General features: G+C 39.4%; 1 protein-coding gene across 3 annotated transcripts in view; it reads right to left on the bottom strand.

Annotated features, from left to right (window-relative positions):
- The window catches only part of LOC128985606 (BTB/POZ domain-containing protein KCTD3), a 135,049-nt gene that overhangs the window by 60,563 nt on the left and 59,913 nt on the right, over positions 1-14,573 (bottom strand). For all 3 annotated transcript variants that reach the window (XM_054405252.1, XM_054405244.1, XM_054405263.1), the window contains exon 5: positions 13,110-13,306. In XM_054405252.1, the coding sequence (XP_054261227.1) occupies positions 13,110-13,306 (197 nt within the window). The remainder of the gene's footprint in view (positions 1-13,109; positions 13,307-14,573) is intronic.

A 14,573-nucleotide genomic window follows, 5' to 3' on the forward strand; every position in this document is an offset into this window, starting at 1 on the left:
CAAAATATATCCCATTATTGAACATTTGAACAAGAAGTTTATGGAGTCTTAGGAGTTGTCCCAAAACATTTCAATTGACGAATCACTAACTCTGTGGAAAGGTCGGCTTTCGTTTCGACAGTACTTGCCTCTAAAATCAGCACAATTCGGAATAAAATCTTTTGAAGTGTGTGAATCCTCCTCAGGGTTTACTTGGACCTTACTTGTGTATACTGGGAAGAACTCACCAATTGAATGTCCCATAGTCCCGCCTGATAGCAACAAGTCCACAACAATCGTCATAAAGCTGTTAGAACCGTTATTGAATAAAGGACACACCGTATGGATGGACAACTGGTATAACTCCCCAGACCTATCAAGCTTTTTGAAATCCAAAAAGACTGATACTTGTGGAACACTGAAACTCTCCAGAAAAAATGTTCCTGGTGAAATAAAGAATGCCAAGCTAGGAAAGGGGGAAATATGTGCTCTTCATAGCAAAAACTTTATGGTAATGAAGTGGAAAGACAAACGCCTTGTCACACTTATTTCTACATTTCATAATCATGAAATAGAGCAAAGAAGGAACAAGTCAGGTAAAGAACACATGAAGCCTGTTCTTGTTTATGATTATAATCAACAGATGGGGGGAGTAGACCTTAGGGATCAAATGCTCCATAATTTCCTCCTAGAAAGAAAGCGTGGAGTAAAATGGTATATAAAACTATTCAAGCGGCTGATGAATATTTCAGTTCTGAACTCATATATTATTTGGAAGTTTACAAACCCAAAATGTAACCATTTACAATTCAGACTACAGTTGATAAAGGAGCTAATCCATACTTATCAGGCAGAGGTAGCTAGACCAGTGCATGGCAGGCCAAGCATTGAACCGAAGCCCGCTAGACTCGTTGAAAGACATTTCATCGATCACATTCCACCAACAGAGAAGAAGGAAAAACCTACAAGGAGGTGTGTGGTCTGCTACAAAGCTGGGTTAAGAAAAGAAACAGCCTTCTGGTGCCCAGATTGTAAAGCAGCGCTGTGTCTTGTCAATTGCTTCAAGGACTACCACACAAAACTCAACTTCTGAAGGTATGTTAAATAAAATTTTAATGTTAATGTTATATTTTTTGGTATTATTTTGTAGATTACTTATTCACAAACAATTTTATATATAAAATAGATTGATATGATGTATCCTACCAGAGATATGATTATAACTAATATCAATAACTTCAGATCATTATACTTGTACACTTATCATAAATACAGAAGAATGTATATGCCATCTGTTAGGAACCAATTCCTTCCAACCTTTGGACTCTCTTATCGCGTGTCCACCACACACACGCTCACCGCAGCTCAGACACAGTCCACTGCCGTTCATCATTGTGATCACACACATCAAGCATTACGCTACCCGCAATAATTTTTAGCTATCATACAATTGCCTTTTATTTGCCCTGGCAAAGATTTGATTTTTTCTTTGTATCGAAAGGAATTTTTATTTTTCTTCGTATTTTGAGAGAGAGATATTTTAGTTGTGTTTATAAACTTTTAATAAGTGAGTCAGTGCTAGTGTACAATACCGTACTGGACAGGATATAGACGCCATCATGGCCGACCAACGGCAACAGCATTGAAGGTGGGGTACCCCAGCCAGACGTCGCCGATCTTCACCTCCACAATACCAACAAAGGTCGGTGCAAATATCTTTATCTCTCTCGAAAACAATTAAAATAATTCAATATAAGCAATATATCTATTTGCCATATATTTCACATTATCTATAAAATCAATAAGTATTTTTTGCTCTGTTCAATCACGATCAATTTATCCTACATTATAACATTGGTCCTTCGAGCCGGATTTCATTTCCTTGTACTAGCCTAGGGAAAGAAAATTTACTTTATTTGTCATTTTAATACATTTGATTATTATTATCACTTATATTTCAATCATTTAACTATCTTTATTCATGTGAATTGCCATGTCCATTTCTGATCTATTTCTATGTCACATCGTTCCGCCATTTTGTTTGTTCACCTGTTCACCATCACCACAGTTTCAATTTCAATAAAGTAGTCATTCCATTCCTAGTCCTAACATTTGTTCCAATTCCATTCCACTACTTCTTCTTCTATACGTCATCAGAAGGCAGGATTACGTCACGGTGCTGTTACAAGTCGTCGACCGTTACAACTTCACTATAACCACGAACCACAGCCATCATTATTGTAGCGATCAAGTATTACAGTGTATGGAAAAGTAATTATAGTAGCATTACTGCAAGCTGCTGAGAGTTTGTCTACGTTTTGTAATATTGTATTGTCACTGTCTGCCAGTGCCATTTTGTTCTGTTTTGTTTTGAAAGCGAAGCGAATGCAGACCGTGTATACTGGGTTAGAGACGTAGAGTGAGGTTATGAATTGAAGCAGACTGTTTTAATAACGTTATTATTTGAAAATATTTTTTGTATGGAATAGAATATTCACTACTTATATTGAAGATATTCACTACTTATATTATATTGAAGACATTCACTACTTATATTGAAGATATTCATCACTTATTATTATATCGAAGATTCATTACATAGGCTAGAAGATACACTGAGCCTATTTATTTTGTTCCTTGATGCAACGATGTTATTTTGTGTGAGAGGCACATAATCTCTAACAAAATGAGGTTTACAACTTTCGTCAAGCATTGTGAGCTTATTGAAATTAGGCTTGAAGCCATCAATAAACAAGTGGTAAGTCTTTCAGAACTTAGTATCGTTAATGAATTAAATTCCCAACAAATCAACAAGCTTAAACTCTTGTCAAAAACAGCTAATCAAAAGCACTCTGAATTTGAAAAACATGTCAATAAGCTTTTTTCTAATATTGCATCCATTGAGGATATTGATAATAAAAAACTTGGTGATTTTCAAGAGAAAATATCTGATCTTTATATTGGCATACAGTCAAGTTGTGAAGCTTTGTTCCCTGCTCCTACAACTGAACAAACAGGTTTAGGCCTAAATGATTCGGACATTAGCACGGCTGGTCCAGCAACAGAGGCTAAGTCTAAGCCATCTATTAGGCTACCAAAAATCAATTTGCCAGTTTTTTCTGGTAAACCGGAGCACTGGATAGCTTTTCAAGGCATATTTGAGACTACTATCCATCTCAATGCATCTCTTTCAAACATAGATAAATTTTCTTATCTGCTTTCTTGCCTGTCTGATGAGGCACTTGACCTTGTTAGATCCCTGCCACTTAATGCCACCAACTATTTAATTGCATGGGGAAATTTACAAAAAAGGTACCACAATATTAGGCTATTGGTTACCCTCCACACAAACAAGATTCTTGACCTTCCGCAGGTTCACAAACCTTCTGTTAAGGAGCTTAGAAATTTTATATCAGCTTATAATGACAACTATCAAGCCCTAAAGGCCCTTAACCATGATATTGCAGCCAATGAAAGCCTAGTTCTTACTTCACACTTGTTGCGTAAATTCGATCCTGAGTTACGTGCTGAATTTGAACGAAAAAGGGAAGACTCTAAAATTATTCCAAACATTGGGGAGTTTTTAAAATATCTTGAGGATGAGTGTATTCAACAAGAAGCAGCATATTTAAATAACTTGCCAACTTCAACCTTTTCATCTACTTCCAAGCAACCTAATGCGTCTAAAATGCTACAACCGAAAAATCCGTTTTCAAGGCCAGGTAACGTAGCAAAGCCTAACAAGGCAGTACTAATGTCAGTTTCAGCTGGTAAGCAGCAACCATGTTGCGTCTTTTGTAATTCTGCGCACAACATATTTCATTGCGAGAAATTTGGAGCATTGACTCCTCAGAATAGGTACAATATTATTAAAGAGAAGAATGTATGCCTAAACTGTTTTGGAAATCATAACACAGGATCTTGTAGATCTATTTATTCTTGTAAAAAATGCAAGAAAAAACATCACACTCTTCTTCATTTTGAAAAGCAGGATCAGAATGTACAATCTAATAATGCACACAATCAGTAACTTTAGCCACTTCCTCGACCTCTTGTATCAGAGGCCTAGCCAATGACCTTGGTAACACTGTGGTTGCTACTGCACACTCTCAAAATAGTATGATACTTTTAGCCACAGCTCTGATTAAGGTGTCTACTGAAAACGGAAACCAGATAGTTGTACGTGCTGTACTAGACAGTGCCTCTCAGGCTACTATTATGTCAGAGTCCTGTGCTTCGATGCTTAAGGTTAAGCGCACCTTATGTGGTGTGACTGAAATAACAGGCATATCTTCAGCTCAAATCAAACCTAAAGGTTTAACAATAGTGAATTTTTCTTCACTTAATGGTACTATTTTGGCTTCTTCACACTCCGTCTTAATACTAGACAAAATCTCTAACTACATGCCTCGCATTACCATTTCACCTGATGTACGTACCAAGTTGAAAGGGTACACATTGGCAGACCCAACCTTTGACACTCCAGGGCCAATTGATTTATTAATTGGGGCTGACCTGTTCACACAAACATTGTTAGGGCCTACAGTTGCACTTGGCGACAACATGCCTCATGCTATCAATACTATATTTGGCTATGTTATTCTTGGTAATGCTCCAGTTTTGAAACAGTGCAACACTCAATACAGTGGATTAACTACCCTTCTCTCGGTCAATGACATTGATCTCCATTCTATGCTTCAAAGATTTTGGCAGATTGAAGAACTACCTCAGTGCTCAAAATTGTCTCCTCAAGAACAAGAATGTGAAACCCATTTTTTAAATACACATTCCAGAGACAGCAGTGGTAGGTTTATTTGCCGACTGCCATTTAAGGATGATCCTAAAAAATTAGGCAAGTCTTCAAACATCGCAAAGTCAACCTTTCTTTCCATGGAACGCAAATTTGAATCAAACCCTGAGCTCAAACGCAACTATGTGGATTTTATGGACGAATATCTTTTGTCTGGCCACATGACACTTTGTGATGAAAACTCAATGATCTCTAGACCTCACTGTTTTTTGCCTCATCATAGTGTTTATAAGGATACAAAAATTCGTGTCGTATTCAACGCTTCTGCACCCACGACTTCTGGTCTTTCACTGAACAACATTCTTCATCAGGGTCCAAAACTTCACAACGAAATTATAGACATTATTCTACGCTTCCGCTTCTATAAACTCGCATTCACTTGCGACATCAAGCAGATGTTCAGAATGATATCCATTCATCAGGACGACCAGTCATTTCAACTCATTTACTGGAGAGATCATCCATCACACACACTCAAAACTTATCAATTGACTACAGTAACTTTTGGAATGACATCTTCTCCGTTCCTTGCCAACCGAGTCATACAGGAACTCATCAAGAAAGAAGAGGAAAACTACCCTAAAACTTCTAAGATTCTTCAGCAGCAAATCTACGTTGATGATGCCCTCCTTGGTGCAAACTCTATTCAGGAAGTTTTAACTTTGCGCAATGAGGTGATAGGCCTACTAGGAAAGGGTGGTTTTGAGCTGAGGAAATGGATTTCAAACGATAAAAGAATTTTTGAAGGCCTACCGGTGGAACATTGTTTTTCTACAGTCTCTCTTGATCAACACTCCGTTGGAATATTAGGTTTGAAGTGGAATCCAGAGTTAGATTACTTTTCTTATTCAGTTGAGAAACCCTCAAAAATATTCACCAAGAGATCTATTCTGTCTACTATTGCCAGAATTTATGATATTACAGGGATGTTAGCTCCTCTTACATTATGGGCCAAAGCACTGATGCAACATCTGTGGGCCTTAGGCCTGGAGTGGGATGCTCCACTTCCTCTTGAAATTGCAGACCGATGGTCAACGTTTATCGAAGAACTTCATTTGATTGAAGATTTGAGAATTCCCCGATATTTATCCTTAGATGGTGCTGTAAATATTCAGTTACATGGCTTTGCGGATGCCAGTGAATTAGGCTACGCTGCCTGCGTCTATATACGCACTGAAGATTCACAAGGCAACATTGCAGTGAATTTATTGATTGCTAAATCTAAAGTTGCACCACTCAAGCGCATCACCATTCCGAAGCTGGAACTCTGCGGTGCACACATCTTAGCAAATTTAATTAATTACTGTGTTTTGCAGTTGTCTGACAAATTTCATGTTGACTCTATCACAGCATGGAGCGACTCAACGATAGTATTATCATGGATTCATACACCTGCTTATAGATTGAAACTTTATGTCGCTAACCGTGTGTCCTTAATCCAGGAATTAACTCCTTCATGCATTTGGAAACATGTATCCACCAATGAAAATCCTGCAGATTGTGCCTCCAGAGGTTTGACTGCTTCTAACCTCAAAAGTAATGATTTATGGTGGTTCGGTCCACTTTGGCTACGATCACACTCTTCATCATGGCCTCCATCTCGCTTCACTGTATCAGAAGAGGATTTACCTGAAGTCAAGTCTACATCTATTAACCTTCTGTCAACTGAGAAATCAACCAGTTTTGAATTCATTAGTAAACCTAAATATTCATCATGGAAATCACTATTGCATATCATAGGCTATGTTCTAAGATTCATCACTTGTCTCAAGAATAGGACCAAGATAACTGAACCATTAACTCGCGAAGAGTTGGACGAATCTGAAAGGCGTATTTGTCTGATAGTGCAGGCGGAAACTCTTTCTCATGAGATTGATCTTCTAAAGAAGAAAAAATCTTGCTCCAAGCGACTTCAACGTTTGTCTCCATTCTTAGACAACAGCGGCATAATTAGAGTGGGAGGACGTCTTAAACAATCCAATCTTGCTTATGCCAACAAACATCAGATCATTCTGCCCAAGAATCATGCTGTAGTTGACATGCTTATTGATCACTACCATACTTTTAATCTACATGCTGGACCTCAACAGCTGCAATCTTTAATCCAAGAAAAGTTTTGGATTCTTAGCGCACGGAGAGTAATTCGATCACGTGTGTTCAAATGCCTTAGATGCTTTCGTGTTAAGCCTAGGCTAACAGCACCACTCATGGGTGATCTTCCCTCGAATCGAGTGATTCCCTCACGCTGTTTCAATGTGTCTGCGGTTGATTATGCAGGACCCTTTACTATAAGATTTTTCAGACTACGTAGAGCACAACCTCTCAAAGTGTACATTTGCCTTTTCATATGTCTAGCCACTAAAGCCATACACTTGGAAGTTGCGACTGACTTGACAGCTGAAGGCTTTATTGCTTGCCTAACTAGGTTTATATCTCGTCGAGGTTTGGTATCTGATTTGTACTCTGATTGTGGTACCAACTTTGTCGGCACTGCATCATCTCTGAAGAAGTGTTTTGAAGATCTCATGCGTAGTCCTTCTACTCAACAATTCGCAGAGAATCACCAAGTCAAGTTTCATTTTAACCCTCCACGTGCTCCTCACCTAGGAGGACTTTGGGAGCGAGCTGTCAAGAGTATGAAATATCACCTCAAAAGAGTTATGGGCGAACAAATTTTGACATACGAGGAATTCCTTACTTTGACTGTTAGAATTGAGGCCATATTGAACTCTCGACCTATCACTCCGCTCTCATCTGATCCTAATGACATGCAGCCCTTAACCCCAGGACATTTTTTAACTGGTGGTCCGTTATCGTCTCTTATCGAACCTTATCTCCTAGACTCTTCTAGTCACCTTCAGCGTTGGAGACTAATGCAGGCTTTCACCCAACATATATGGAGTAGGTGGCAGAGGGAATACCTACAAACTCTCCAGGAACGTTCAAAATGGACTTCAAGCCAACCAAATCTTCAAGTTGGAGACCTAGTCATCGTTCACGAGGATAACTCTCCTCCACTCACCTGGAAGATGGCACGGATCACAGGAGTATCACCTGGGAAGGATGGAATCGTCAGAGTAGTGCAACTCAAGACCACCACAGGAGCCCTTACTCGCCCTGCCGTTAAGGTCTTCCGCCTTCCTATCCCTTAATCTATGACTACAATCCAAAACCCCCCTTTTGTTTTATTTTATTTTTATCTGTTTTCTGTCTGAGCTTGCCATCTTCAAATTTATTTTTCTTTGAACCTAGTTGGTTCAAGGGGGGCGATATGTTAGGAACCGATTCCTTCCAACCTTTGGACTCTCTTATCGCGTGTCCACCACACACACGCTCACCGCAGCTCAGACACAGTCCACTGCCGTTCATCATTGTGATCACACACATCAAGCATTACGCTACCCGCAATAATTTTTAGCTATCATACAATTGCCTTTTATTTGCCCTGGCAAAGATTTTATTTTTTCTTTGTATCGAAAGGAATTTTTATTTTTCTTCGTATTTTGAGAGAGAGATATTTTAGTTGTGTTTATAAACTTTTAATAAGTGAGTCAGTGCTAGTGTACAATACCGTACTGGACAGGATATAGACGCCATCATGGCCGACCAACGGCAACAGCATTGAAGGTGGGGTACCCCAGCCAGACGTCGCCGATCTTCACCTCCACAATACCAACAAAGGTCGGTGCAAATATCTTTATCTCTCTCGAAAACAATTAAAATAATTCAATATAAGCAATATATCTATTTGCCATATATTTCACATTATCTATAAAATCAATAAGTATTTTTTGCTCTGTTCAATCACGATCAATTTATCCTACATTATAACACCATCTCTTACAATAGATACAATAACAACAAATATATTGTTCCTTGGATATTGATATTCTCCACTCATTAAATATAATCCTTTTATTTAGTTTCTGTAAAACAAAGATCTTAAAATTCACTGAACCCTAATAATGTGTTTTGCAGTAAAACACCAATTATTGTAAAAAAAAAACACAGTGTACATTTTTATCTTTTCAAAATCTTTGTCATGTTTCCATTAATTTCAATTTGAGTATAACCAGCTGTTTCAAATCTATATATCTAATTCCGTAAGCCCAAAATTTTACAATGAAATTGTGAGCGAACGGGAGGTCGTAGAAAGCTGGGAGGGGTCTCATTTTAAAGGTCTGGGCATGAAATTTTGGGGAAAATTATTCATTTTTCTTAATTATGCACCAAAAGGTTGTTACGTAATAAAATAATTCACATTTAAATAGCATGGGAATCTAGGACATGTCTGCTTTGTTTACCTACTTTAAAACATGTGGTTAACTTTATTTAAAGCATATGGTAATATGTACTGTACTGTAATTTGTAGACCTTTTCCCAATTTTAAGGGTCTGGATTAGTCAATGGAGTACGATTGGTTGTGTTAGGTATGTCTGAAAAAAGTGTAAAGTTTGAAGTAATTTCTGGAGTAGGCAAAGGCCCAGCGCACACGGTGTGACGGTTTTACAACAACTGTTGCAAACCAGTTGCGTCTGGAACCAGTTTGCAACTGAAACAAAACTTCTGCCCGCACACGGTGTGACTGTTTTACAACTACAGTTGCGTCTATTGTGCAATCAGTGGAGTGCAAATTTAGTGCAGTTACGATGTTTTAAGGCCTAAGGTGCGCTTAATACGTCGGACTCAGACGAAGAAGACGTCATTAGCTATTATCAATACCAAAGACAGCGAAGGGTACTGAGATAACATTGGGTTCACCCTTATTTGAGCAAGAATGTTAGTACTAGGCTGTTTGTAGCAGCTAGAGCTATTCGGATAGGAAATTATAAACACTAAAAACACTATACGGCCGTCAAAATTCAACCAAAATACCACCATCAAACGCCACAAAAACACCCGTGGTCTCGTGCAACTGAAGTCTGCAACGCAACTGCAACGTCGGGCCCACGGTTGTATGTGACTGGTTTCAAACTTTTTTTGAAATCGCATACAACCAGTTGCGTCGTGTGCGCCTCCCCACTTTAATACATTGCCGAGGTCTCAAAACAGTTGCCCGCGCAACTGGTTTGCAACGAAAGTTGTAAAACAGTCACACCGTGTGCGCTGGGCCAAAGGGAACATATTTTTCATGCCAAAAATAAAACTAATATCTACAGATCATAATATGCTGTTTAAGTTTATAAGGATTCCAATTCCATTATAAATAAAGTGCAAGGCCAAAACTTCGAAAAAGTTGGCATTTATAAAAAAACCATTGTTTACCCATGGTCATTTTTGATGTTTTTAGCCGGGTAAAGCGGCCAGATGATGTATACTACTACTGTTAAAAGTACTACTGTAGAACCAAATAAAGACCAAGGAATCGACCAAAATGGATACTATAGGTACAACAAATGTTTCCAGAGAGATTTTGTTATAGAATTAGCATTTTAGAATTTGGAGGATGACACTATCTCTATGTGTTTTATCTAAGTGAATTTGTTTATATTCAAAGAAATTTATATATATTTAATTAATAGTCATGAAGATTATTATTAAACATGTTCCTTAGTTGTAATATGATTTAGTTTGTATTATAAACACATCAAATGAACAGTCCTTTGCAGTTTTTATTTTAATCAGAGCAGACATCAAAATGCATTGCAGGTATGTATACATATTATAATATACAAAAATGTTCAACGATAATTCAAGGTAGGGTAACCCATGAGACTAATAATTTGTACAAAATAATTACTAGAATATAGTATATAGGGGCTATTGCCCCTACAAGCCACTAGTATTAGTGTAAATTTCAAAGTATTTATCTGTTCAAATGTAAACAAACATTTTCTCCATAAGGATAACATGGGAACTTTGAAGGCCACTGGGGGGGGGGGGGGGGGCGTTCCTTGACATCCAGGGCGCCTTTGACAACACTGAAACCCAAGCTGTCATCAATGCTGCCAGAGCTCGTGGATTCCATGAGGTGGTGTGCATGTGGGTAGAGTCTCTACTTAGGAAGGAGGAAGGTAAGACTCTCTCTTCACAATGAGGTTCTGGAGGCCAGGACCACACGAGGGTGTCCACAGGGTGGTGTACTCTCTCCTCTTCTCTGGAACCTTGTTGTGGATGACTTAATTAGATCTCTCAGTGACAGTGGTGTATTCGTTCAAGGATACGCACAAGGACGACATTGTGATACTAGTTATGGGTAAATTCAATAACACGGTCTCCGACCTCATTAACACAGCCTTGAGGTCAGTTGGACAATGGTGCACAGAGGTAGGCCTTTCTATCAACCCCTCCAAAGTGGCGGTTATCCCCTTCACGAGGAGGCGCGATCTAAATGGCATAGGACCTCTGAGACTACAAGACACAGTGCTTGAAATGCAGAATTAGGTAAAGTACCTGGGTTTGGTATTGAACCGAAAGCTGCAATGGGGACCACAACTCCAAAAGGTCATTGATCGAGGTAAGTGGTCACTCATGGCATGCAGACGGATGGTGGAAGGAACCTGGGGGCTCAAGCCGGTGCTCATGCACTGGCTATTTGTCTCTGTGGTAAGGCCTGCCATGACATATGGCTCACTCGTGTGGTGGCCCAAGATGGACTCTGTGTCGGCGGTGAGAGATCTGGCTGCCGTCCAAAGACTCGCCTGTCTTATCATCACGGGCGCAACGAGCAGCTGTCCGGGAGCCTCACTGGACTGCCTTCTCAACCTCACTCCAATTGACCTGCATGTCAAGGTCACTGCGAGGAGGACTGCCTACAGACTCCAGTGTGAAAACCTTTGGTTGGATGTTGGAGGATCCCAAGGTCACTCTCGGATCACTCAGCAGGTAAGAGGGGAGGTAATGGACATGCCCTCGGACCACATATCGACTCGATTCTTCTTCGCCAGACCATTCACTGTCCTTCTTCCATCCAGGGATGAGTGGATGTCGGTTGGGAATCCTCTTCTACAAGGCGACCTTGAATGGTATACTGATGGTTCAAAGGTAAGAAGTGGGATTGGGGCTGGAATTCATGGAATGCAGAACGGGGTGGACATTTGTCTTCCTATGGGTACTCACCCAACTGTGTTCCAGGCCGAAATGACTGCGATAATGGTATGTGCTAGGGAAAACCTGAGGCTACGCTTCAGGAACATCAACATTTCCGTTTTTACAGACAGCCAGGCTGCGCTCAAAGCGCTCGACTCATATGAATTCAATTCTAAGGTGGTCTGGGACTGCCTTTCTGCGGTATGCGACCTGGGCAGGCGCAACAAGGTAACACTCTGTTATGTTCCTGGGCACTCAGGGATAGAAGGGAATGAGGTGGCTGACAGGCTAGCAAATGACGCGTCAGACTCAGACTTCGTGGGACCACAGCCTTTCTGTGGAATCTCTCATGGGCATACATGTCACTCAGTCATGTAATGGGTTCAGGAGGAACACAGGAAAAGATAGGTTAGGCTTCAGCACCATAGGGTAAGTAAGCTCACCCTCTTCTTCCCTTCCCAGACGGTCGCCTCCAATGCTCTACATTTAGACAGGAGGCAACTCAGACAGATCACAGGAATGGTCACTGGACCTTCCTGAAATTGCACCTGTATCGCTTGAGGAACCACAATGGTGACACTTCGTGTAGGAAATGTGGGCAATCAGAGGAGACTGCTGATCACCTACTCTACGACTGCACAGCTCTGAATGAGGTAAGGGACAGTACTCTTGGTGCAATGACAAGGGGCAGACACCTTCCTCAGGAGGAGCTCATAGACAGGATGCTGAAGTTCACTAAGCAACTCAGGTTTGACAAACTCTGAAGTACCATGTGGGGAGCGCAAAAAGCCCATCAGTGGCTGACATGCAACAGGACAAGGTCCGCCCCTACAGAATCAATCAATCAATCAATCAATCAAGTGGTCCTTCGAATGATTCTGATGTTTTAACTCATGTTATTATCATATTTTATCCCCCCATCAACCAGTAAAGGTTAACCTGTATATAGCCTACATACCTTTACACATTATTTATATGCTTTAAAGTAACTGTAGGAAAATTATACTGTACAACACAAGCGCAAAGTCTCTTTGCTGCACTCGAGAAACTTCCCTATCATTTGCACTCTTTTCCAATTATAAATACTGATCTTTTCAATGAAAGCACTGCAGAACGCACTACATTGAAAATAAATTATTACTAAAAATAACTCACTCTAATGGTTTATTCCCTGGGGTTAATGCACATTTTAATCATAAATTTATGTCAGATATTGTTTTGGAAAACAATTTTGGTAAATTGGTAATAGAAACGAGATTAATGTGATTAAGTAATTCCAGTGCACCCTTACCAATATTGGTTCTGCTTCCATGTTCGGAGATGCCCCAGAGTCTGATGTGACTGGAGTATGAAATAGCCACCATCTTGGATGCTGTCTCTCCCTGCGCTGCTCCACCTCCCAGCTTGGCATTGACTGCAACTCTCTCTATACAGCTCTCGATGTGAGGCGATGTAAACACCAGCTGCCATCCAGTAGAGTCCTTCAGCCTGGACCACACATATACTAATAATTATCCTATACTCTAATACAAGCTATGTCTGTATGTATGTCTGTCTGTCTGTAATTATACAGGGTGACAATTAAGTCTTAGGAAGACTTTAAAACTTTAAAATGCAAAGAGATATCATAACCAAATGTGGCATATCATTATTGGTGATAGTAAGATATTTTTTTGTGTACATGGTGATGTGATGTTACCTATGGGGGACGGCCCATATGGAGTAAGCTGAAAATCTTAAATGTATGCATAGGTTGATATATACATCAAATTAAAGGTCTTTTTGAACTAAAAACAATGCCATAAACTGGACCTCTAATGGAAAACCGAGTCAAAAATGGTAGCCGTTCGAAGATTTCTTGAATCTGTCATTTTTAATCTTCAAACGGCTTTCAATTTTTACTCAGTTGTTCTTTTGAGCTCACATTTGTGGCATTCTATTCTACTAATGAAGGCCTTTAACCCTCCGAGTGTCATGCGTCGCTGCAGCGACTCACGAACACTGTTTACGGCGAAGGCTCTATGACTGACAAAATCGGATTGAACTGGATCGAGTTAGGTATTGTTCTTTTCGTTATATTCTAAGCTTTCTCCAGAGGTCTGTCTCTAAGCGCTTTATGTTCTCCGAGCCGATCGTAATTGTAGCAGACAGCTGACGTGCGTATTTGTAAACAGGTTAGTTAACCTCGGACCGATGACTGATGTGTTTTATTACGTTTATCACTGTTTTAGTGTTAAAAATCAAAAGTAGTGATACACGTGGTGCATTATAAGAAGATTAAAGTGATTTTGAAGGGCTGGTTGATGATCCTGAAGAAGTAGGTAGTGATATTGATGTAAATTATCAGCCAGATTCCTAGCTATGGTTAGGCTATGCATTCTTAGCTAAACGCTATGTACTGAAATCTGTTTTTTGCCCATAACTTATTTATTTGCAAATCTACTTCCTTATATTATTATATATTTGTAATCCTCATAAAATTTAGAACAAAGTGGCTATTTTCAAATATTTATAGGCCTATAATTTATACAATTTCATTGAGCGCAAACTTATTTTTTTTTAATTTTTCCAAAATAATTTGTATTTTTACCTAAAAAAATTTTTTTGAAACAAATATTCCTTAGGTTTTATGTATGATATTGAAGCCCATGCTTTTCCAAACAAAATGGTATATAGAACAGTAGAATTAACATTGTTTTAAGCTTTTCAGATCCGTTTTAATGAAACCTTGCAAATGCGCCAAAAATAGGCGGAC

Source organism: Macrosteles quadrilineatus, unplaced genomic scaffold, assembly GCF_028750875.1.
Source record: "Macrosteles quadrilineatus isolate MER2022 unplaced genomic scaffold, UCM_ALF_1.0 Scaffold_1__1_contigs__length_201487025, whole genome shotgun sequence".
Classification (NCBI taxonomy): domain Eukaryota; kingdom Metazoa; phylum Arthropoda; class Insecta; order Hemiptera; family Cicadellidae; genus Macrosteles; species Macrosteles quadrilineatus.